Here is a 25,126-nt window from a genome sequence, read left to right on the forward strand (position 1 = left end):
TTTTACCTGTGTAATTTAGCCATGGACCACAAACGCTGAATTGGTCTCCCACCTTGACGGAAGATCTGATTACTGAAATCTTACAACGTCTTCCGGTTATATTGAAATACATCCCGGTTAATGTACTGTCACGTCACAATATATACACCTATACTATAGCTGTACCATCCACATGTCGTGTGTGATAATTATTTTCTATATATATAGTTAGTTACAAGCAGACGAGATAGTTAGTTAGTTAGTAGAGTATATGTTTTGTATATACATATTGCAACATACATTGTGACATATATTGGTGATATAGTAGCAGATTGTAAAATCTTGAGAAGCATCCATTAATGGAGTTTTACTGGTTCTTCTTCATTACTTAATTCACAATGTAGATTGTTCATATTACTCAAAGTTACATGGTATCAGAGCCACTAAATAGTGTTGATGAGGATGATCAGATTTGATTCTTTCATCTTCTTCGTGTTCGATCTGTTCTGCACTTCTTCGTGTTCGATCCGTTCTGTACTTCTTCGTGTTCGATCCGCTCTACGCTACGTAATCAAAGTTTGTGATATCTGTAATTTCGTTCCAAAATTCACCGTTTCAACAACTCAGGTGTACACCTTTTACAAATTCACTTTTAATCACATTTTGCAAACTGTTTGATATTACATTTACTTGTTCTCGAAGCAAATCATAATTTTATTGATTGAATATGAGTTGGTCACATAAATCGTTGCATCGATTGATATTTGTTCTTGTGATTCACTCCTTGTTTTATCAAATTTGTTCATGTTCTAAACTCTATACTGTGACCTAAAGTTGTCTCCATGGCTGCTCAAAAAAATACTCAAAATACTGCTATAGTAATTAATTCTTCAATCATATTTTACATACATCCTTCAGATGCTAGTGTTAATCAATTAGTTTCTGTGAAGTTCAATGGAAATGGATACAATAACCGAAAAAAGAGTATGATGTTTATGTTATCAGCAAAGAATAAACTGAGTTTTATTAATGGAACTATTGGTGTTCCTGTCCCTAGCACTGATGAATACAAAGCATGGGAGAGGTGTAACGATCTCGTTATTTCTTGGATCTTGTTTAATCTAGATGAAACAATTGCTCATAATGTTTTGTTCTTGAAGACTGCAAGAGACATATAGAAGGATCTTGAAGATAGGTTCGGTTTTGCATCAATAACTCAGATCTACTCTTTAGAACAAACTTTATCGAAATTAACTCAAGGTCAACAGAGTGTTTCTGAATTCTATACTAAAATGAAGACACCGTGGGACAACATATATGATACACAACCTTTACCTGTGTGTGTATGCCCTACTACTGCTTGCACCTGCAATTTGACAGGAAAAATACATCAAATGCAGCAAACTCGAAGAGTTGCAATTCTTAATAAAGCTAAATGATCGTTTTTCAGCAGTAAGAGCCAATATCCTCATGATTAATCCTTTGCCAATTCTGACTCAGGATTACAGAATTGTAGCACAGGAAGAAATTCACAAAGAGATCTCCCAAAACACTGATGTTGATTCACTTGCTTTTGCTACTAAAAGGAAGCACTATTCTCAGGGACAAGCTCAAACTGTTAGGCCACAGAGTTTTCACAGTTCTCAGAGGAGTGGAAGTTTCACATGAAATTTCAAAAGGCCAGCTAAGCCACAAAATATTACTATTGTACTCACTTCAAATGGTCGGGCATAGTCTGGAGAGGTGTTTCAAAATTCATGGATTTCCACCAAACTTCAAAGGCAATAAGGACAAAAGAGTAGCAATTATGGTTCATAATCAATAGGATATTATAGATGCTTCTGATGTCCATAATTCAAATACTAATCAATTATCCACAAAACAGTATCATCAATTCATGAAGCTTCTAGGAAAGCACTCCAATTCTGAAAATAAGAAGGAAAATACCATTTCTGGCCATGCATTGTTGGAAGGTAACATCTGCCTAATGTATTCTTCTAATAAACAATGGTTATTAGACAGTGGTGCTACTGACCACATTTGTCCAGATTTATAAGATTTTGAATCATTCCAAGCTATCACTAATAATGGAGACTCTATCACTGTTCCTGATGGTAGAAAAATTAAAGTGCAAGTTTTACATGTCCTGATTTTTAATATAAACTTATTTATGTTCATAAGCTATGTCAGGACATGGTCTCTACATTGATATTTACTGATAAACAGTGTATGCTACAGGTAGACCCGTCAATTTTTCACACGACACGAAACGACACAGAAATTTTATGTTTGTTTTTGAATTTTAGGTACACGACACGAAAATACACGAACACGAAAGTATACGATAAATATTTCGTGTCGTGTTCGTGTTTACCCTCGGGTACACGACACAACACGAGGTACACGATATAAATAAATAATATTAATATATTTTAAAATTTATTTATGAAACATAAATTTTATACATAAAATATAAATCATTAAAAATCACTTTCACACTATAAATCAGTTTCACACCATAAAATTTACGGGCTGGGTTGGGGACTTGGGGCTTGGGCTGTTGTTGGGCTTATTTTAGTGGATAGATAGAGAATAGAGAGCAGAGAGAGTCCCGACTTTTCAAACACAAATTAGAAAACATACATACAAAATTTTAGGGTTTTGACTTGTCTGAGAGCCGCAGTCTGTCTGAGTAGTGAGGAACATGGAAGAAGGAGATGAACCAATATCTAATGATCCGGTAATTTTTCACAACCTTCACTCTTTAATTATGTTTAGTTCTTTAATTATAAAATAATTTTTTCCAGTGTATACCCTCTAATTAGTTGCTTTTACTCAACCTTCGAATCTTGTATTCCTTAGCATTTATAATCGATTTTTATAAATAAATTTGTTTCTTTATACAGCAATATGAATCGTTAAGTGATGATGAGGCAGACCGGATGGAGAATGAAGAAACCGGACCAAAAACAGAAAGTTTCGTGAAACCTGAGAAAGAGAAGGGCGTTAAACGAAAATGGTCAAAATCCTGGGATACATTCAACCTCTTTAAAGGTGTTGGAGATAAGCCAGATATAGCCAAGTGCAAGAAGTGCGGTTATACAGTCATTTACAACTCAGCAACCGGGACTGGAAATTTGTTGAAGCATCAAAAAATCTGCGTGACCTCTTTCAATATTAGGCAAATGATAATTTCAAAGAGCCAGGGATCTATGTTGCTACATAATGGAGCGTTTGATCCCAAGATTTTCAGAGATATGATAACCAACGCCGTGGTAAGACACAATCTGCCTCTTTCTTTTGTCGAATACGAGGGTATTAGAGAGGCCTTTTTATATGCAAACCCAAGAGTTACGTTAGTGAATAGAAATACCTTAAGAAATGATATATTAATTAATTACAAAATTGAAAAAAGAAAATTGTTGAACATGTTGAAAAGTTGTGGCAGTAGGGTATGTTTAACATCTGATTTATGGACTTCTGTTGCAACTGATGGGTATATTACTATCACGGCTCATTTTATAACCGATGATTGGGTTTTGCATAGGAAATTGCTGATTTTTTCATACATGCCATTACCACACACGGGAATGACTATTTCTGATAAAATATATAAGTTATTGTGTGAATGGAACCTCGAATTTAAATTGTTTAGTATTACCTTAGATAATACTTCAAGTAATGATGCATTTGTTGGTAATTTGAGAACACAACTAAACTTGAGGAATGCTTTGCTTTTTAGAGGAGAGTTCTTTCATATTAGATGTTGCGCACATATTCTTAATTTGATTGTGCAAGAAGGTCTAAAAGATATGGATGCATCGATTATTAAAATCAGAGAATCCGTTAAGTACATTAAAGGTTCCCAAGGTAGGAAGGAAAAATTTAAATAGTGTATAACACGAAAAATTTAAATAGTGTATAACACAAGTTGCTTTAGAAAGGAAAAAAGGGTTGCGCCAAGATGTTCCAACAAGGTGGAATTCAACCTACATAATGCTTGATGGTGCACTTTACTACCGTAGAGCATTTACTCATTTGAAATTAAGTGATTCTAATTACAAGCATGGTCTTGAAGAAGAAGAAGAAGAAGAAGAAGAAGAAGAAGAATGGGATAAAATTGAGGGTATTTGTAGGTTTTTTGGTGTATTTTATAATGTTACTCGGTTGTTCTCAGGCTCAAAATATCCCACGACCAATTTATATTTTCCAAATGTGTTCATAGTTCAACATACACTAGAGAAGGCTATTCTTGACCCAAATTCTGTAGCAAGATCAATGGCTATAAAAAATGCAACCAAAGTTTGATAAGTATTGGTTGGACTATAACATGATTCTTGCTATTGCGGTTGTGTTTGATCCTCGATACAAGACTCAATTCGTGGAGTTTTGCTATAAAGTGCTTTATGGAGATAATTGTTATCAAATAACAAAACTAAATGAAACCTTGAAGGGTTAATTTGAACTGTACAAGGACAGAATACCCACATACAATGTTGTGTTCGAAAGTGAGCCCGGAAGTTCAATTGACAATCAAGCACTTGATGTAATGAAGGTATTCCTCAAATCTATCATATAATATATTCTGTCCAGATTTAGTATTCTGCTGTACTAATTAAAATTCTGCATTTTTTAGGAATTTGACGCCTTGGAAAATGATCTTAATTCTGCTGTGAAAAAAACTGAACTTGATCGATATTTGGAGGAAAAGGGGCTGAATCGTGCTATTGATATAGACGTGTTGGAGTATTGGGGCATGAATTGTGCAAGATTTCCTAATCTTGCGCTTATGGCTAAGGATGTGCTGTCAATACCTATTTCAACCATAGCATCGGAGTCGGCTTTTAGTGTCGGGGGAAAAGTTCTAGATCAATATCGTAGTTGTTTGGCACACAACATCGTTGAGAGTTTAATTTATACTCGTGATTGGAAATTTAACCAAGAAGGTACGTATCTCCTTTTTATTAATTTGCACTCGTGACTGGAAATTTAAGCAAGAGTTTAATTAGTACCCCTTGTAGTTTTCCATAATTATTCACTCGAGGAGCTTACACAAGATATCATGAGGTTTGATATTAAAGATGACACTGATCCTTGTATTTAAGGTAACTGTTTTTCTGCATTCTGTCCAGTTTTGTATTGTAACAGCTTTTCTGCATTCTGCATTTTCTGATTTCTGCATTCTGCATTTTTTGATTTCTGCATTCTGCATTTTTTGAAATCTGTATTGCAGGCTTATTCTGATTTCTGAGGACCCTCATGCCTACCAGAGACTGGATTATGGATAGGTATTGTTCTGAACTGATCTTCTATCTGGATAGGGTTATTATGTTCCTGTTGTTAGCCTGTTACTGCGTAGTCGATTTTTTCAGTTTGTTCGTTCCTTCATTTCTGCTATAGCTGTAGACAGGGGGTTGTATAGTTGGAGACATGTCGACTTCCCTACTTTCTGAGTTTTATCTGACATTACACCTCTGATAGTTGGGACCCTTATCAGCTTGATAGTTGGCTTTTGTTATAGTGTTGCATGTTGATGAATGTGGGGAAAATGTTGATTCAACCAGGGAGCATGCCCAAAAACACTACGGGGGAAGGGTCTGTTGGTATATTATACAGATATCTCTGTACTTCTGACCTTTTATTAATTTAATCTACCAATCTCTGAGATAAAAACAATCAATCTTTTCTTTGTGAAGTCTAACCCTCTTTGGTACTGTTTTAAAAGGGTTAGTTACATGGTGAACTGTTTGTCTAATAAACTGTCCTGGATTTTTTATGGAGTCAGTAGTATATTCTGCCGGTCTTCGAGTTTTTACATAGATCTTTGTCTGTGTAATCTTCCTGTCTTTGAGATAAAAAATAAATGTTCTTTTTTTGTGAAGCCTTTCCCTCGGTACCGCTTACCACAGAGTTATTACAGTAGCAATTTTTTGTGTAGTAACCAACTTGGCATTTTATGTGGTCAGTAATATGGTGTTTTCCTTGATAACATTGTGCACTTGAATATAGCTACTGCGATACTTGTCACACCTGTGCCTAGAAGCATTATGTTCAAATATGAAAATGACATTTGATAGTTTGCTGATTTAGATTATTTAGGTTGCTAAAACTTAATTCCATCTATTTCATGTTATCAGTTAGCTGGTTAGATGATTTGAAATGCTTGGTGAAGTGCAAAGTGCAACCTTGCTAGTTATAATTTGAATTTTAATGTTGAATTTGTATTTGCAGTGCCTGAAGAGCTAAGACATGCTGCTGAATCAAGAATTCAAGATTGTGGAGCAGATTGTGAAATTTAGTGTTGCAAGAGCTATAGAATTCACAGAATCTATCTTTATTTATGTTTAACCAAAATTTGAACAGGATTTGTAAAATTTCAAAATTTCGTGTATTGAATTCGTGTTATCATGTTCCAGTTCGTGTTTATTTCGTGTACATTTCATTTTTTTGTTTTTTCGTGTACCATTTCATATCGTTTCGTTGTCGTGTACATGGAAAGTACACGAAAATTTTCGTGTACTACAGTTCGTGTCGTGTCTACCCGTTTTGAATTCGTGCCGTGTTCATGTTTGCAAAACAGGTACACGATTTCATTTCATGTCGTATTCGTGTTTACTACCCAAATACACGAAACACGAAAGTACACGACACGATTATACACGACACAAATGATTTGCAAGGTCTAGCTACAGGGCCATTTGCAGAAAGATCCACCACTGCCTCTCGGTGATCTGCACAATGGATTATATGCTTTTTTCTGTCCCCACTCCACTATCTTCTGCAAATATCAAAGCTCCTGTTACTACTGCACCTTCTACAAATATCAAAGCTTGTGTCTCTGTTGCTGCTGTTGAGAAAGACAAATTATGGAATTATAGGTTAGGGCATCTACCATTTCGACAAATAAAGCTGTTAAAACCTGATTGTGATGTTACAGACTATGTTAAGACAAATGTTTGCCAAATTTATCCCATTACTAAACAAGCTCAAAATTCATTTTAACTTAACAGTATTAAAACTTTTAGTGTACCTGAGCTTCTTCATATTGATCTTTGGGGTCCGTACAGAACTTAGAATCACAATGGTTGTACATAATTTTTAACTATAGTAGACGATTATAGTAGATAAACTGGGGTTCATTTAGTCAAATTGAAATCTGATGTCCTGCAACTTTTGATGGATTATGTTTGTTATGCTGAAAATCAATTTCAATCCAAAGTCTTTGTGTATTCGTTCTGATAATGCACTCGAGTTCACATCAAAAAAGTTAGATTTGTTCTACAAGAATAAAGGAATAATACATCAAACAAGTTGCAATTACACCCCACAGCAGAACGGGGTGGTTGAGCGTAAGCATAGATATCTCTTAGAAACAACACATGCACTGTTTCATCAATCTAAACTACCTGAAAAATTCTGGGGAGAATGTGTGTTATATGCTGCCTATCTAATCAATCGTATGCCTTTGGTTATCATTTGAAATGTTATGAGAGAATATATAAAGAAGCACCTAACATGGAGCATTTGAGAATATTTGGATGCCTTTGCTTTGTGTCAACTGTAAAGGTTAATCGAAGTAAGTTAGATCCTCAAGCATCTTCTTCTGTCTTCCTTGAATTTACTGCCACGTAGAAAAAAATACAAAGTACTGGATCTCAAATATTAGCAAATTCAGGTTTCTCGGGACATTGTATTTTATGAGCATCATTTTCCCTTTCATATTGTCTTCTCATTCTTTGAATTCAAAGTATGAAAATGCATTTTTCTTACCGTATTCTAATGCTACTGGCACTACATATTTTGATGATGATGATATTAATCCCACACCAGTAGAGCAAACTATTTCACAGACTTCAAATAGTAATCAGAAACACGATCATACTTCTTCCAATTCTGATCAGTCATATGACACCACCTCTACTTCTGTTCACCAACCAATATTAAGACATTCTACTAGAGTCAGACATCCACCTGACTACCTATCTTCTTATTATTGTAATAGTAGTTGTTTTGATAAGTTGCAGTCTCAGCACTGGTGCAATCTCATGACTTTTGATAACACACCTTCAACACACAAAGCCTTTAATTTTCAACCATCAACTATTACAGAACCTAGTAATTTCAAAGAGGCTTCTTTGCAACCTGTTTGGTTTGAAGCTATGGAAAAAGAAATCCAAGCCTTAACCACTAAGAAAACATGGGAATTTGTTGACTTGTCTCCTGGAAATAAAGTAATTGGATCCAAATAGGTGTATAAAGTTAAACTTCATGCAGATGGCTCTTTGGAACGTTGCAAGGCACGACTGGTGGCTAAGGGATACAATCAACGATATGGAATCGATTATGAAGAAATGTTTTCTCGTGTTATAAAAATGAGTTCCCTTCGATGTCTCATTGCCTTAGCTGCTAACAGAAATTGGCCATTATATCAATTGGATGTAAAAAAACGCCTTTTTATTACTGGAGGAATTTACATGCACGTGCCTGAAGGTGTACCCAATCCACACGACAAAGTTTGTAGATTGATTAAGTCCATTTACGAATTGAAACAGTCATCCCGGGAATGGTTTACAAAGTTGTACTTTGAGCTCATTTCTTTAGGCTACAATCAATCTAAGAACGACCATAGTCTTTTCATAAAAAAGCAAGGTCAAGGCATCACTATTGTTGTTGTTTATGTAGATGACATTATAGTCATTGGAGATCAATCTACAGAAGTTGATCCACTGAAATCACATCTCGACACAGTGTTTGGTATTAAGGATTTAGGTTTGTTACACTATTTCCTAGGTATTGAGGTTGGATATGTTCCACGGGGAATTGTTCTCAGCCAGCGAAAATTTGCTACAGAAATTTTAAGTACTTGTGATTTTGATATGTCCAGGTCTGCTACTACACCTCTACCATTGCATTCCAAACTTCGTACCACTGATGGTGATTTACTTTCTAATGCTGAACTCTATCGTTCTTGGGTGGGCAAATTCAATTACTTAACAAACACCAGACCTGACCTCGCCTACGATGTTCAAATATTAAGTCAGTTCTTACATAAACCCAGGACTGCTCACCTTGAAGCTCTTCACCACACCTTACGATACGTATGTCACACTTCAGATCAAGGCATCCTTCTTAAAGCGGCTGATTCCTTGATTGTCCAAACCTTCTCTGATTCAGATTGGGCTTCTTGCCCGGATACAAGACGATCCATCACTGGTTACTTACTCTTGTTTGGCCAGTTACCTGTCTCTTGGAAATAAAAAAACAAGGCACAGTGTCTAGATCATCCTCTAAAGCTGAATACAGAGCCATGGCTTCTGTAGCTTCCGAGGTCACTTGGCTAGTACGTCTTTTGGAGGAACTGGGCGTCATCAATCTTAAGCATGTCACATTGCATTGTGGCAATCAGTTTGCCCTATATTGCCAAGAATCTGGGTTTCCACGATCGCACTAAATATATCGAAATAAATTGTCACTTTACTAGAGACAAAGTGATGGAAGGCCTTCTCTAACTCTCCTATCTTCCAACAAAGAATCGACTCACAAATATTTTTACCGAAACAGTTCCTTCACCACACTTCACTGATCTGCTGTCCAAGTTAGGAATGTTTCAACCACATTCCAACTTGAAGGGGAGTATTGAAATATATCCCGTTTAATGTGCTGCCACGTCACTATATCTACACCTATACTACAGCTGTACCATCCACATGCTGTGTGCTATTTATTTTCTATATATATATATAGTTAGTTACAAGCAGACTAGTTAGTTAGTTAGTAGGGTATATGTTTTGTATATAAACATACATTGTGACATATATTGGTGATATAGTAGCAGATTGTGTTGGTATTTAATTACAGCATGTTTATTTATTTAAATAAATGGTCAGCTTCCTGATTTGTAGGAGTTATGACTTGGTCGGTGGTATATTTCTATTTATTAGGAGAAGTGGAATTAGTGGCTAATTTGTAGGAGAATAATTTGCTCGTATCTTGTTTAGAATAGTATTAATATTTCCATTCTGTAAGTTAGTTTTTTTTTTAAAAAAGCAATACAATCAGTTTGTTTTTCCCTTGCAGTATTGTGTATTGTGTGTGTATCTACTCTGGTTTTTTTTTTCAACACTTGGTATTAGAGCCTGAACAAGGTGTATGCCAAAGTATATGCCCAGAGTAATGGCTATGGAAACGGAAAAGAGCAAGGAGAGTACGGTGGGACTAAACTACCCGATGTTGACAAAGACCAACTACACAGCGTGGTCATTGAAAGTGAAAGTGTTTATGCAAGCACATGGTGTTTGGGAGGCGATTGAATCGAAGGACGAGAAGGCCGTGGTCGAGGAGAAGAAAGACAAGCTCGCGTTGGCTGCAATATATCAATGTATTCCAGATGATATGTTGCTTACAATTGCGGAGAAAAAGACAGCCAAAGGGGCTTGGGAGGCACTCAAAACTCTTTGTTTGGGTGCAGATCGGGTCAAGCAAGCCAAGGTTCAGACGATGAAGGCCGAGTTTGAATCCCTAAAGATGACTGATACTGAAGGTCTGGATGATTTTTGTATGAAGTTAAATGGGTTGGTCACTAAGATACGCGAACTGGGAGAGAATATGGCAGAGTCATATGTAGTTAAGAAAATGTTGAGAGCCATGCCTCCAAAGTTTCTCCAAATTACGTCGACAATCGAGCAATTTGGGAACTTTGAAGTCATGACAGTTGAGGAAACCATTGGGTCACTTAAAGCACATGAGGAGAGATTGAAAGGCTCGACTGAAAACACAAGTAATCAGTTACTGTTGACAGAAGCGGAGTGGAAGAAAAGAGAGACTGGCGATGAGAAACTGCTGATGACTAAAGAAGAATGGGCTAAGAAATATGGCAAGGGAGGAATGGAAACATCAAGGAACCAAGGAGGTGGTAATTATTACAATCGGGATGGGGGTCGTGGAGGTCGTGACAGACGGACACTCAGGTGCTTCAATTGTGATATTGTAGGTCACTTCGAGTGTGAATGCAGAAGGCCTCGTCGTGATCAACAAAACAAGGACAGAGACACGTCCAAACAGGAGGCAAATTTAACGTTTTCACAAGACGATGAACCCGCATTACTCTTTACAGAATGCACTAAAGAAGAATCAAAGCAGTTGCTATTGAATGAGAAAAATGTGATGCCCAGGCTCAGTCAAAGTGGTGATCAAACTACGGAGTCCAATGTCTGGTATCTAGACAATGGAGCAAGTCAACATATGACTGGGTATCGTACAAAATTCAGGGATTTGAACGAAGGGGTAACGGGAAAGGTTAAGTTTGGAGATGGGTCCACGGTCGATATAAGAGGCAAAGGTTCAGTAGTTTTCAAAACAAAAGACGGGACTGAAAAATTATTTCATGATGTGTATTATATCCCTGAATTGCGAAACAACATCATATCACTGGGCCAACTCTCTGAATCGGGTAATGAGGTTGTAATGAAAGGGGAATATATGTGGATTTATGATGATCAGAGGCGCCTTCTCATGAAAGTAAAGAGATCTGGCAATCGATTGTATAAAATTCTTCTCGAAACAGCACACTCAGTATGTTTGATGTCAAAGGCGGAGGAATCTACTTGGCTATGGCATACACGCTTTGGACATGTGAACTTTCAGGCAATGTCGTTGATGTCATCGAAAAAAATGGCGGAGGGATTACCAGAATTGATACAGCCAAAGAAGGTTTGTGTTGGATGCTTAATGGCGAAGCAGACAAGGACGAGCTTTCCTCGACAAACAGAGTTTCGGGCGAAGAAAAGACTGGAGCTTATACACGGAGACCTTTGTGGACCGATTTCACCATCAACGGCTGGAGGAAATAGGTACTTTCTTCTCCTGGTAGATGATTTTAGTAGAGTAATGTGGACATATATGTTAAAAAGCAAGGATGAAGCATTTGGTGCATTTAAGAAATTCAAAACGTTTGTGGAAAAAGAATCTGGAGATAAGATTAAAACTTTTCGCACTGATAGGGGAGGAGAATTCATGTCTAAGAATTTTGTTGATTTCTGTCATGAGGCAGGCATCACACGACATTTCACCGCTCCATACTCCCCTCAACAAAATGGGGTTGTGGAGCGACGAAATCGAACTGTTGTTGCCATGACTCGTAGTTTTTTAAAGGAGATGAATTTGCCTTCAAATCTTTGGGGTGAAGCTGTGCGTCATTCGGTATATATATTGAACAGGTTGCCCACACGGTCCTTGTCAAACATGACTCCGTACGAAGCTTGGAGTGGTGATAAACCAAATGTTGCACATATTCGAGTGTTTGGTTGTGTGGCACACATGAAAGTGCCTAGTGTGCACACGGCCAAATTGGATGATAGAAGCAAGATCGTGGTCAATCTGGGTAAGGAAGAGGGAACCAAAGCCTACCGGTTACTTGATCCTGTTCATGGCACAATTCATGTAAGCCGTGACGTAATTTTCGAAGAAGGTAAAGCTTGGCAATGGACTACTCAAGGAACAGATTTGGAGTCTCCTGCAATCTATATTCGAGTTTCAGAATCTCATATGATGAACATCCCAGGTGATAACACTAATGTACAAGAAATTGCGTCTCCACGGTACAGTGCAAATAATGATGTTCAGACTCCAGTGTCATCTGCAATCTCTGGCCAGTCACATGTAACTGAAAACCTCACCAGCGATGAAAGTGCTCCACGAAAGTTTCGATCTTTGAATGATGTTTATGCTGATAGTGAGGAAGTGTTCCTCGATGAGGACATGTTACTGTTGGGAATGGAGGAACCAGCCAATTACAAGCAAGCACTAGCTGACCCGGCATGGACAGCGGCTATGAAAGCAGAGATTGAGGCTATTGAACATAACAACACTTGGAATCTGGTCGAATTACCACCAGGACACACACCAGTCGGACTAAAATGGGTGTATAAACTAAAGAAAGACACCAGCGGAAATATTATCAAACATAAGGCGCGTCTTGTAGCGAAAGGGTATGTCCAAAAACAGGGTGTTGATTATGACGAGGTGTTTGCTCCTGTTACTCGACTTGAGACGGTACGACTTTTACTAGCTTTGGCGGCTCGAAACGATTGGGAGGTTCACCATCATGACGTGAAATCAGCCTTTTTAAATGGTGAACTGCAAGAATTGGTGTTTGTGTCTCAGCCACCAGGTTTTGAAGTGAAGAATAAGGAATATCTAGTCTACCAGTTGGTGAAAGCTTTATACGGCCTTCATCAAGCACCAAGAGCATGGTATGCCCGTCTCAGCAAATTTTTGGAGAAGCTTGGTTTTTGCAGGTGTCCATATGAACAGGCTGTATACACAAAGAGAGAAGGTTCGGTAGTGTTAATCATCGGGGTTTACGTTGATGATTTGTTGGTTACAGGCACCGATATCTCGAGTATACAAAGATTTAAAAGGCAAATGGGGGAGGAATTTGACATGACAGACCTCGGTAAATTGTCTCATTATTTAGGCATGGAGGTCAATCAAAAGCAAGGGTACATTGAACTTAAACAAGAGTCATATGCTAGGAAGTTACTAGTTCGAGCTGGGATGGCTGAGTGCAGGCCGACTAAGTATCCAATGGAGACGTCGATACAGTTGGATAAAGATGAAAAGGGTACAGCTGTGGATACTACTCAATTCAAGAGCATCGTGGGTGGGTTACGATATCTGGTTCATACTCGACCAGACATCGCCTATGCAGTGGGAGTTGTGAGTCGATACATGGAACGACCCACGGTTCTTCACCAAGCAGCTGTTAAGAGGATTTTGCGCTACATTAAAGGGACGACAAATTATGGTTTAATCTACTCAAAAGGAACTGGTAATCATTTGTTGGAAGGATACTCGGATAGTGATCTTGCTGGAAATACAGAGGATAGGAAGAGCACAGGTGCTATGGTATTTTATTTGAATGAAAATTTAATTACGTGGGTTTCTCAGAAGCAGCGATGCGTGGCTCTATCTTCGTGCGAAGCTGAATTCATGGCAGCTACAGCTGCTGCGTGTCAAGCAGTCTGGTTGCGGAATTTGTTGGTTCAGATTACAGGAGTGAAACATGGTCCGGTGGTCATCTATATGGATAATAAATCAGCTATTGATCTTGCAAAGAATCCGGTCTTCCATGGTAGGAGTAAGCATATCGATATTCGATATCATTTCATTCGTGAGTGTGTTGAGCGTGGGGAGATTGAAGTTAAGTATGTAAGTACGAATGAACAGCGTGCTGATGTTCTTACAAAGGCCATGGCGACTGTGAAGTTCGAACAAATGAGAGCTTTGCTTGGGATTCAGAATATGCAGAAACATGCTTAGATTAGGGGGAGCATGTTGGTATTTAATTACAGCATGTTTATTTATTTAAATAAATGGTCAGCTTCCTGATTTGTAGGAGTTACGACTTGGTCGGTGGTATGTTTCTATTTATTAGGAGAAGTGGAATTAGTGGCTAATTTGTAGGAGAATAATTTGCTCGTATCTTGTTTAGAATAGTATTAATATTTCCATTCTGTAAGTTAGTTTTTTTTAAAAAAAAGCAATACAATCGGTTTGTTTTTCCCTTGCACTATTGTGTATTGTGTGTGTATCTACTCTGGTTTTTTTTCAATAGATTGTAAAAGCTTGAGAATCATCCATTAATGGAGTTCTACTGGTTCTTCTTCATTACTTAATTTACAACGTAGATTGTTCATATTACTCAAAGTTCCAGGTGAAGATTCTTCTGCGTTGCAGATGTGTGTCTAAACCATGGTGTTCCCTTACTGATAGTCCACCTTTTGCCAAAACGCATCTCAAGAGAGCCATTGACTGCAACACCAACACTGGGCTTATTATTAGAGGTTTCACTTTTCTTTTGGACCCGGTAGATCTTGACTCTCTAGATAATGCTACTGCTAGAGAACATGATGAGCCATTGAAGACTCAATTCTACGGTTCTGGAGTTGTTGGTTCTTGCAATGGCTTGCTTTGCTTGTACAATCCAATGATTGACATTTTCTTATGGAACCCAGCAACCAGAAAGTGCAAAAAGTTACCTGCTGCACCAACTGATTTTTGTCAGCCTTTCGGCTTTGGCCAGTCGCCGCTATGTGGCTTTGGGTGTGATGATGCAAATGATGTGTACAACAGTACAAGGTTATGAGAACTCAATTGCCAAATGGTCCTACTTTGACCGACTATAATGTCATAGTTTACGGCCTGAAAACTAATTCATGGAGTCGGCTTCAAGGTATTTCTAAGCAGTATTATTTAAGTGGAGTATGGGGTATATTTATGGCTGGAGCTCTGCACTGGATTGCAATCAAGACTCTTGGTTCAGAAAGCTGCCTATTAATTCTTGATCTTGGGGTTAAAAACTATAGGGAGGTTCAAATGCCTAAAGTTGAGAATAAGAATGTTAATGACATGTGCATTGTTCGCTTCGAAAAATCCCTCTCCGTACTTGAGTACCACCATCATGTTCGCATAGATGTCTGGGTGATGAACAATTACGGGGTGGCAAACTCTTGGTGCAAGCTATCAACAGTGGGACAACCAGAAGTAATTAGATCTTTTGTGTCTATTAGGCCTATGGCTTGATCCAAGGATGTTCTTTTACAAGTGGACGGCAATGTGGTATAACTTTTAAAGGAAGGAAGTTAAGGCTGTTGAGATAACTAATATGCGAGACGTATTTGATTTGGAAGTCTACACTGAAAGTCTTGTTCATCCTGACAATCTTTTTTGCTGTGACGGAAAGCAGCTGCCAGAGCAACCACGAGAAAAGAAAAAACAACAGCAAAGGAAGAGCCTCAAGTAAGCAAATCTCTAATCTCTCTCATTTGTGTTGGTTCTTTATTGCAGGCCTGAAATTAGTTGTTGGGTTTTATTACATTACTAGCCTATAAGTAGTATCATGGTTGCTGAAATACTGGATGTATTGGATGTTGCTCTCTGCAGGGACAAATTCTTCAACTTTGTTTTATGAGACACTTGCTCCGGATAAAGAAGGTAATATGGCTCGTTGATCATCCTCTGCATTTCTTTGTTATTTTGAGTGACGTGTATTTCATTTATTCTAATTACACTATGCCAGAATGCTAGATTTGCCGATCTTATATTAGTTTTTGATGAACTTATATGCATGTGTAATATTTGTATTTGTACTTCTCTCTTTTATTTATACTAAGCCTAGGGTCTTGGTTAATATCTATTTTTAATTTTATTTTGTATAATTTTATTAAAATTCTATATAAATAATTAAATACTAAATAATAATTTTATATAATTATAATTTCAAGTTAGGTTTAAATAATATGAATAGCATATGATTAATGAGATTTTATTCATAAATAATAATATTTTTTGTTGGTGAGTGAGAATTTTTTTTTTGTGTGAGTGAGATTTGAATCGGAAAACTTATATGTATCTTTATAAATAATAAAAATGTTTGTTATTAACATAATTCGAACATGAGAACTTATATGTATCTTTATAAATAATAATATTAATGTTTGTTGTTAACGGGATTCAAACCTAACTTGTTGAGTGTATTTTTTTAGTATTTGGATTTAGCGGTTCTGATTATTTGACGAAAAAGATCCGACGGCCGTGATAAAAAAGGATAACCAAAATAAGGAGTTAACCAAACTACAAATTATACCATATTCCGCCTATTATATTATACTAGCTTACGGCCCGTGCGATGCACGAGTCTTGAATAATAATTATATATTTTTATTTTTTATAATTTTATCAAAATTTTATATAAATAATTAAATATTAAATAATGATTATATAATTATAATTTCATTGTGCATAATTTCAAGTTAGGTTTAAATAGTATAAATAGTATATAATTGATGACATCTTATTCATAAATAATAATGTAAATATTTATTTTTGGTAAGATTTGAACATGATAACTTATATGTATTTATATAAATAATAAGTGTATTATTTTAATATTTGAATCTTACGACTCTGATTATTTGATAAAGAATATCTGATGATCGTGATATAAAAGGATAACCAAAATGAGGGTTAACCAAATTACAAATTATACCACATTCCGATTATTATAATTATTATAGTATAGTATAGATTATATAGTATAGATAGATGCTATATGGTCATGTTTGGCTTTATGGTCTGTATTAGGGAAGAGCGTGGGCCAGTTCGACTCGGTTTTTTGATAAAACCGGAACCGTAACCATATATTTTTGATTTTTAAAATCGAAAATCGTAACCGTCAGTTCGGATTCGGTTTCGGTTTGAAAAACTCCGGTTCGGTTGTTATCGGCTCGATTTGGGTTACAAAACCGACAAATATAAAAAAAAATTACATCCAATATTATTTATAACAAGTCTTCATTTTACAGAGATTAAGATACTACCAAGAACAATGTCAAGAACAATGTTAAGTTCTACGTTTCAACTATTTTACTGAAAGTTAGTAATACATGGGCATCACCCAGAAAAGAAAAAAAGCAGAAGATTGAGAAAACTGGAAAATTGATCCAGATTAATTATTTACTAGAGCTTATACGTTTGGTTGACCAGAAGCAGGATACTCTACTAATAATTGTTTGAGCAGAAAGAAATTGAAGGATTTAAGCAGACTGCAGACCAGGTAAATACCAGTGCAATTATTTATGCTTTTACATATTAAATAGTGATAATAAACGCACCCCGATCAACTCAATAAAATAATCAAAAACAGTTTATAAAATTCACGAAATTAGTAAACGTATAATCACAAAATTCATAAATGATATATAAATTATATATATAATAATTATTTATTAATATTATTAACCGGTTCGGTTCGATTTTTATCGGTTCGGTTGAAACGCATAACCGGAACCGAGCCATTTAAATCGGTTCGGTTTTTTATTTTCGATTTCAGATCGGTTTAATTCGGCTCGGTTTTTTCCGGTTTCGGTTCGGTTTTGGTTTTGATTCGGTTTTTTGCTCAGCCCTAATATATACGTGAAAAATTGCTGGGATTCACTTGACATCTGGAACTACCGTTATAGGAAGGTTTGCAATTTGGACGTGTGGTCTATAAAATTCCATTTATGTTTTTTTTCACCATTTGTTACTTCACATAATTTTCTGGGATTTCTATTGAAATAGTCACATGGGGAATGTGTAAGTGTGAGTCTTGCTATTTTTTTCTTCGGGGCGTTGTTGTAATTATCTTAAAAATTGGCACTTAATTTCATAAATTGGTAATAAATAATTTAAAATATCACAATTCAGTAAAATGATCTTTAATACCACGAAAAAACGCAAACAGAACATACGTTAATCATTTTATAAAAACCAGATTCTTTTCTTATGAGCCGTCAATACGGGCTTCTGAATTTTTTGGATTAACGCATTTTTAGTATGTGTTTAACCTTTTTAAACGTATTTAAAAGCTTCGTTTATAGGGCTAACGTAATATTAACATGCGTTTTTAATCTACTTTTTAATTTTTTAAAATTTTTCATAAAAAATAATACTAAAATTACAAAAAACGCAAAGCATAAATACATTTTCTAAAAACATATTTTTAAATGCGTTATTGAGTGATAAAAAGTGTCATATTATGTTACTTGTGAGATTTTGGGTCTTTTTCTCTTTAATTGTAATAATACATGCCATTACCCATTTTTCTCTCCAGAAGGAATCTGTGTATTTTAATCAATTGGGTAATTAAATTTAAATTTAGTTACAAATGTGAGTCAGTAAAGATGCACAAAAAGTTTGGACCCGAAAATTTGACCCGAACCGATCTGGTCAAAACCCGGTCAAGCCCGGCACGGTCAAACTTTGCTGCCGGATTTTGTTAAATAGTAACATTTACGTTGATTTCTATAATAACTTAATTGGTTAAAAATTTATCTCTATGTCGTATTTGGGGTTCGATCCTCGTTCATTCCAAATATTTATGAGACTATAAATCATACTTGTTCAAAAATAATATAACAACTCGAAAATTAAATATTTCCTTTCGTATTTGTTCAAAAATTATATAACAACTCAAAAATTAAATATTTCCTTTTATCTCAATCATGTATTAATTTTAGGGTTGTAAAAATCGCCGATTTTGACGATTAATCGTCCGATTAATCGTCAATCGGCGGGCCACCGATCTATTTCTATAGAATCGGCCGGAAAAACGTTTTTGAAGAAATCCGGTCAAATTCAGACAAAATCGGGTAGAATTGAAAAATCGGTTAGAAATTGAATGTAATAATATGAGATTATTTTGATTTCCGTGCGAAAGAATGACCGGAGTGGTGGTTTTGAGTGGTAGCAATGGATGGTTTTGGTATATTACACGGAGGGGAACAGAAGTGATAGTTAATGGAGGCGATGAAAAAGAAGAAGAATAGGGCTTGTGTAAAACAACTAAACCTAATCACATCTATAAAGTTTAAACTGTACTACTTTACACGGGCCTTAAGTATGGAAGTCCATGGGCCTTTTTCCTGCAAGCCCAAACATTTTGCAATATAACAATACGTATATAAAAATATAACATCTTAATAATATTTAAATAATATTAAAAATATATCCGATTAATCTCCGATTTACCGATTAATCGCTAATCGGTAACTCAACTGATTAGTTCCGATTACGAATTTTTAGAACACTGCATGTACTATATATTGTAATCGTTGCTTTCATTTCACATCTCACTTAAAAAAACTCTGATAATATCAAATCGAATACCCAAATTTTTCGGAATCCGCATTCCGCAATCTATATATTCGTTTGTTGATAAAAATAAACCTTGTAATATTTTAAAAAATATATTATAATACTTTCAATTTGAATTAATTCAAAATAAAACTAAAAAAAATTCAAAAAAATAGTGTTTTAATAAGCATAAAATGTGAAAAGAAATTATTGCGGGATGATAGATAGATACTAGAGATGGATTGACAGAACAGATTACAAAAATTTCAATATAATTTTGAGGAACTGGAATTGGGAACTTCTTTAATCTTTATTCCCGCCGGATCCGAACACATACAGACTCTCTATTCAGGTAAACAGTCTCTCTCTCTCTCTCTCTCTCTCTCTCTCTCTCTCTCTCTCTCTCTCTCTCTCTCTCGCCCCCCCTATATTGTATGAATATAATTGATTTATTATATTAATCTGAACTCGACGCTACTTACGATTTCAAGTTAGATGAATCTATATCAATTGAATGTTAGTTCACTCCAAAATCTATGTACTTACTTAATGTAATATTGAACACAATTTGGTGACCTAATTGTGGAAATTCGTCCTTTCCGTTCGACTTCGAGTTTGATAACTGTATCAGCTACTGGATCTGTCCCATTAAGTTCTATACGAATGAAATAGGCACGAAAGTTAAGAAAAAATGTAATTTAGTGTGAAAAATAAGAAAAGTGAGTAAAGCCGTGAAACAAATCAATATTTAATATATAAAGTGAGTGTAATGGAAGAAAGCAGTGGTTGTAGTTAATTTTTATATTATAAAACATTACTGCTTTTGGTAATTTTTAAAATGTATAGAATTGAATGGAAAAAGGGAAAATGTATAGAAATGAACGGGAGAGAGGAGTATTTTACAACGATGCCTTTTCCATAAAATTTCCATCATTTTCATTCATTACTTCTTAAAATACTTCACTAATTAATTTAACATTTTCATTCATTACTTGTAGCAGTACTGTGTGCGTTGCGGATTGATGTTTTCATATTATTCAAAAATTTATTACGGGGATACATGTGTGCCGTAATGCGGGGCAAGTATATCTGCATTTACTTATTTAATTGAAATTTAATGTTAATATTGTTTTTTTCGAGTTGTTTTCCATAAAATGTAGCTGTTCTAACATATGTCTATTTGGTTGCCAGTTTCCTCGTTGTATGACATAGTTATAAACAGCATGTATAATATTGTATTATGTATATACAATAATACATTTTCGATCATGAATACGAAATTTCTCTTTTAGCCGGCCTGTCAGCTTTGTCTTCATAAATGGACAATTTAATTTCCCAAAAAATAAGTAACATATTATGTATTACTAGGTCCTGTTTCAAATTTATCATGAACAAGGGAGGGGCAGGAGGTGGTGGTGGTCCCACAGCTGCAGCGGCACTTGCTGCTGCTCAAAAGCAGAAGTAATTGCAACAGAGAGTCGACAATGACATTGGAAATATTGTTGACAATTTTAGTTTCATTGTCAATGTTGCCCGGGTACTCCCTCTGTATTTTTCTCTCCACATCCTTGCTCACATGGCAAAGTTGGTTCTGCAAGAAGTTTGGTTTATTAGAAATTTCATTTATTATAAAAAACGCCGAACAGTTAGTATCTTTTTAGCTAAACACTCAAACATCATTGTTCACTCTACCTTATCAGGAAGTACTTGTTTAGTTGTAACTATGACAGTGAAAAACTGTATAAATTTATGAACTGTTAATCTTTAAGGTTACATTTGTAGATTTACTGGTCAATTTATCCTAATATGAGTGCAAGAGGTCCTTAGTAGGAGTATTTTCCAATTGACAATGTAGCTGAGCTCTTTGTTCCTATTTTACATTTGTCCGCTTAAGTGTTGCAACTCTCAAGTGTCATGTAATTCAAAGGCTCTACTTTCATTTGCATCAGATTAAAGGAATGTCATAAACTAACAGCTTTGTGCACATCGCAGGTTAACGATCCACCTGTTAGAAATTCACAAGAAGCTTTCATGATGGAGATGCGCGCATCCAGAATGGTATGAGGATGCCATCTCAGATCTTTACATACATAGAAATGTTTTGTGAACCATCCTAATGGAATCTTTATTGCGGATTAGCAAAGGAAAGAAGTTGGTATCTATATATGTCTTCTATCTCTTACATGGAATACTAATTGATTATTTATAACTTTCTACAATGTTTAGTGGGGGTACGGCTAGTTTCTTGTGAAGTGATGTACAGTTAATAGTGTGATGAAGAACGGGAGTGGAAAACGTTTATATATATGTTATTTAGTTTATATGTGTTTAGATTAGAGAGGATTAAAATTATTTGTTTGTGTTTTATGTGGGGCTAGTAGTTTATTAACTAAATAGGTTATTTATAATAAAACCCAATTGTTACGGGCCTTAGTCCATTAGGTTATTTATTAGGGTTTCCATTCCTATATAAGCATTGTAATCCCCGCATTATTTCGGAGCTTTGATTATACAATTATCTTGGGAATAATTCTATTGATTATTCTTGGGATTCGTATAATTCATTGCTTATCATCTTACTATTGTTTTCGTTCAATAAATCATTGTTTTTTTAAATCATGTCCTACATCATAGTGGTTTTTATTCGCCTTGAAAGTACTGGTGTTATTAAGAAGTCAGCGGGATAAGAGGGCTACTGTCAGCTGTCATTTAGCTTTAGGGGCCAAGTTAGCCTTGTTCTCATTGGATGTAGCACATATACTTGCTATAGAGTTCTTGAAGAAAATTGACGAACACTGGTGTGGCACAAAGTAGTCTTGTTGGTCATATTGTAAGTTTATTACATGTTTCTTAGCTTCTAGACGTTTTTTTACAACTTCTCACTTTTGAGAGTTATCATATGTGGAAGACAGATTCAGGCAGCCGATTCATTGCTTAAATTAGTGTCAGAGTTGAAACAGACAGCTATCTTTTCAGGGTTTGCAACCCTTAACGATCATGTAGAGCAGAGAACAGAGGAGCTGAACCAGCTGGCAGAGAAAACAGATGGCATGTTAGCTAGAATTGGAGAGGATGCTGCTGCTAGCCTTACAGAACTTGAATCGCACTATTATTCATCTGTTAGGACAAACCAAATTGCCACCATAAAATAGCTTTTGATAAGAAATTGGGTAGTCTTGAATAATCTGTGAGCAGGGTTTGATGATGCTTTATTAACAACCTTTTAAACATTTTGAAGCTTACTTTTGTTATCTAGAATCAGTGAGGCTAATGTCAATATTTAATCTGTGAACTTTAATTGTAACATTTTAAGCTATAAAACATATTTCTGCTTCTTTTTTTTAATATATAAATTTGCGTTATTTATACTATTGTCAGTATAAATCAATGTACTTATTGTAAGCTATTTCATACGTCCCAGTCGTATAGTTGGATAACCAAGTTGAATAGCCAAAAAATTGGATAGCCAAGTTGGGACTTCGCGGAAAGAAGTAGATAACTGCCTGAACACCAACAGAATAACTTTTAGAATACCCAGTATAGGTCAAAATTCAAATAATCATCACAATACAATGTTCAGTTTTATTTTTATTTGCATTTTCAATCACTTTGGCACCTTTATGGAGTCCTCTAGCAAGTCCTCCAAGAGCCTTCGATTTCTTTAACATTAGCTGCAATGCCCGTCAATTGGCACCCTAGTTTCAGTCACAACATCTTATCTCAAACAAGAATAGCAATACGCTATTAGAAGGTCAAAAATTTATAAGAACAGCAATAGCATTAGGCTAGTTAGCACCAGAGACACACAAAAGGCCCACCGGGCCGTGTTTTGACCGGGCCTTAAAAAGCCCGGGCTTTTCGGGTTTTGACTTTGATCGGACCGGGCCGGGCTGGGCTTTCCGGAAATGTCAGAGCCTGTTTGGGCCCTCGAGGCGGGCCTAACCGGGCTTTTTTTCGGGCCGGATCGGATCGGACCGAGTTTTTTTTCTAATTTAAATCGGATCGAGTATTATTAGAGATTCCGAAGAATACATGTGTTAGCGACTAGATCATCATAAAAATGGATTAGTTTACATGAAATATTTTATGAAAACATTACTTCGTTGAAAACATTTAAGTTCGATAAAAAATAAACATGTTTATAAAATAATATATTATAACAATGATATCATTGTTATCATAACAATGATATCCAAATATTCATAACAATGATATCCAAATATATATAGTGTACTTATTATATCTTTTTTCATTATTTATGCAACGAAGTATATAAATAATATTATTTTTTTTTGCTAAATTATAAATAACATTATTAATCACAAATATGTAAATATATATGTGTTTAAAGTATTATTTATATTTATAATAAATGTGAATTTATAAATATATAATAAAATATATTAGAATAATCAGATTATAACCGGGTTTTACCGGGCCGGGCCGAAACACGGGCTTTTAACCGGGCCGGGCCGAAACACGGGCTTTTAACCGGGCCGGACTTTGCTTAAAAATATAGGGTCCGTCGATGCCCGAAGCCCAGGTCTTGACCGGATCGGGCCGGGTCAGATTTTCGGGCCCGGGCTTTTTGTGCATCTATAGTTAGCACGAGTAAATCAAAATAGTAGCAGTACATCCTTCTGACAAGGAATGAGAATGAAATTAATTATTGAGGGGAAAACGAAAATGCTCTCGTTGAGAGTCGAACTCAACGAAGCCAGGTCTTGACCGGATCGGGGCACGGGTTTCTTGTGCATCTATAGTTAGCACGAGTAAATCAAAATAGTAGCAGTACATCCTTCTGACAAGGAATGAGAATGAAATTATTGAGGGGAAAACGAAAATGCTCTCGTTGAGAGTCGAACTCAAGACCTCCCGCTTACTAAACGGGTGCTCTAACCAACTGAGCTACGAGAGCAGATTGGTTGACTTTTTCATCAAGGAATTAATAATAGAAATTACAATAGTCATGTAAAGTTGGGGTTCAAAATTATGTTCTATTTGTTTAATTTATAAAAATATATATATTTGTTTAGTGTATTTGATTTTAAAGTTAAAAAAAATTAAAAAATAAAGAACAAAACTTGTATTTTTAAAAATGTTATTAATTTTGATATTACATGTAGAATCGAGTTAAATTAACATGATTTTGGTGAATTCAAACTGATAAATTTTGTTAAAATCTCGTTTAATTATGAGATTTAAAAAAAAATTAAACACTTATTTGAAATAAAAAAATAATTGGTATTTGAATATTTTTACCTATTAGAAGAATTAAAAAATCTTAATTAAATACAGATTTTTATAAATAACTTAAATCACTATTAGATATCAATAGATTATAATTCACTTTATAAATTATTATGGGATGCTACAAGATTTTGATTGATTTTATGAGGCAGGATTTTAAAAATTCCAACCAAGATTGTTTTTTAAAAGATATTTAATTTAATAATTAAAATTCATACGACAT

At 35.4% G+C, this 25,126-nt stretch overlaps 2 protein-coding genes, 1 non-coding gene and 1 pseudogene across 3 annotated transcripts; 3 read left to right on the top strand and 1 right to left on the bottom strand.

The window, feature by feature from the left end:
• Nucleotides 1-14,621: 14,621 nt before the first annotated feature.
• Nucleotides 14,622-15,124, top strand: LOC141714376 (F-box protein At4g22390-like). Its single transcript, XM_074517895.1, has 2 exons — nucleotides 14,622-14,626; nucleotides 14,716-15,124. Exons 1-2 carry the CDS (start codon nucleotides 14,622-14,624, stop codon nucleotides 15,122-15,124), a joined length of 414 nt encoding a protein of 137 aa, XP_074373996.1.
• On the top strand, nucleotides 15,121-15,561 carry LOC141714377 (F-box protein CPR1-like). The gene has a single exon (XM_074517896.1). It carries the CDS (start codon nucleotides 15,121-15,123, stop codon nucleotides 15,559-15,561), a length of 441 nt encoding a protein of 146 aa, XP_074373997.1.
• Nucleotides 15,562-21,040: 5,479 nt separating this feature from the next.
• On the top strand, nucleotides 21,041-23,024 carry LOC141712481 (mediator of RNA polymerase II transcription subunit 22a-like; annotated as a pseudogene).
• A 1,473-nt stretch (nucleotides 23,025-24,497) lies between these two features.
• On the bottom strand, nucleotides 24,498-24,571 carry TRNAT-AGU (transfer RNA threonine (anticodon AGU)). The gene has a single exon. It is a non-coding gene; the product is annotated as a tRNA-Thr (tRNA).
• Nucleotides 24,572-25,126: the final 555 nt, after the last annotated feature.

The sequence above is a fragment of the Apium graveolens genome, chromosome 3 (genome assembly GCF_009905375.1).
Source record: "Apium graveolens cultivar Ventura chromosome 3, ASM990537v1, whole genome shotgun sequence".
In the NCBI taxonomy this organism is placed as follows: Eukaryota; Viridiplantae; Streptophyta; class Magnoliopsida; order Apiales; family Apiaceae; genus Apium; species Apium graveolens.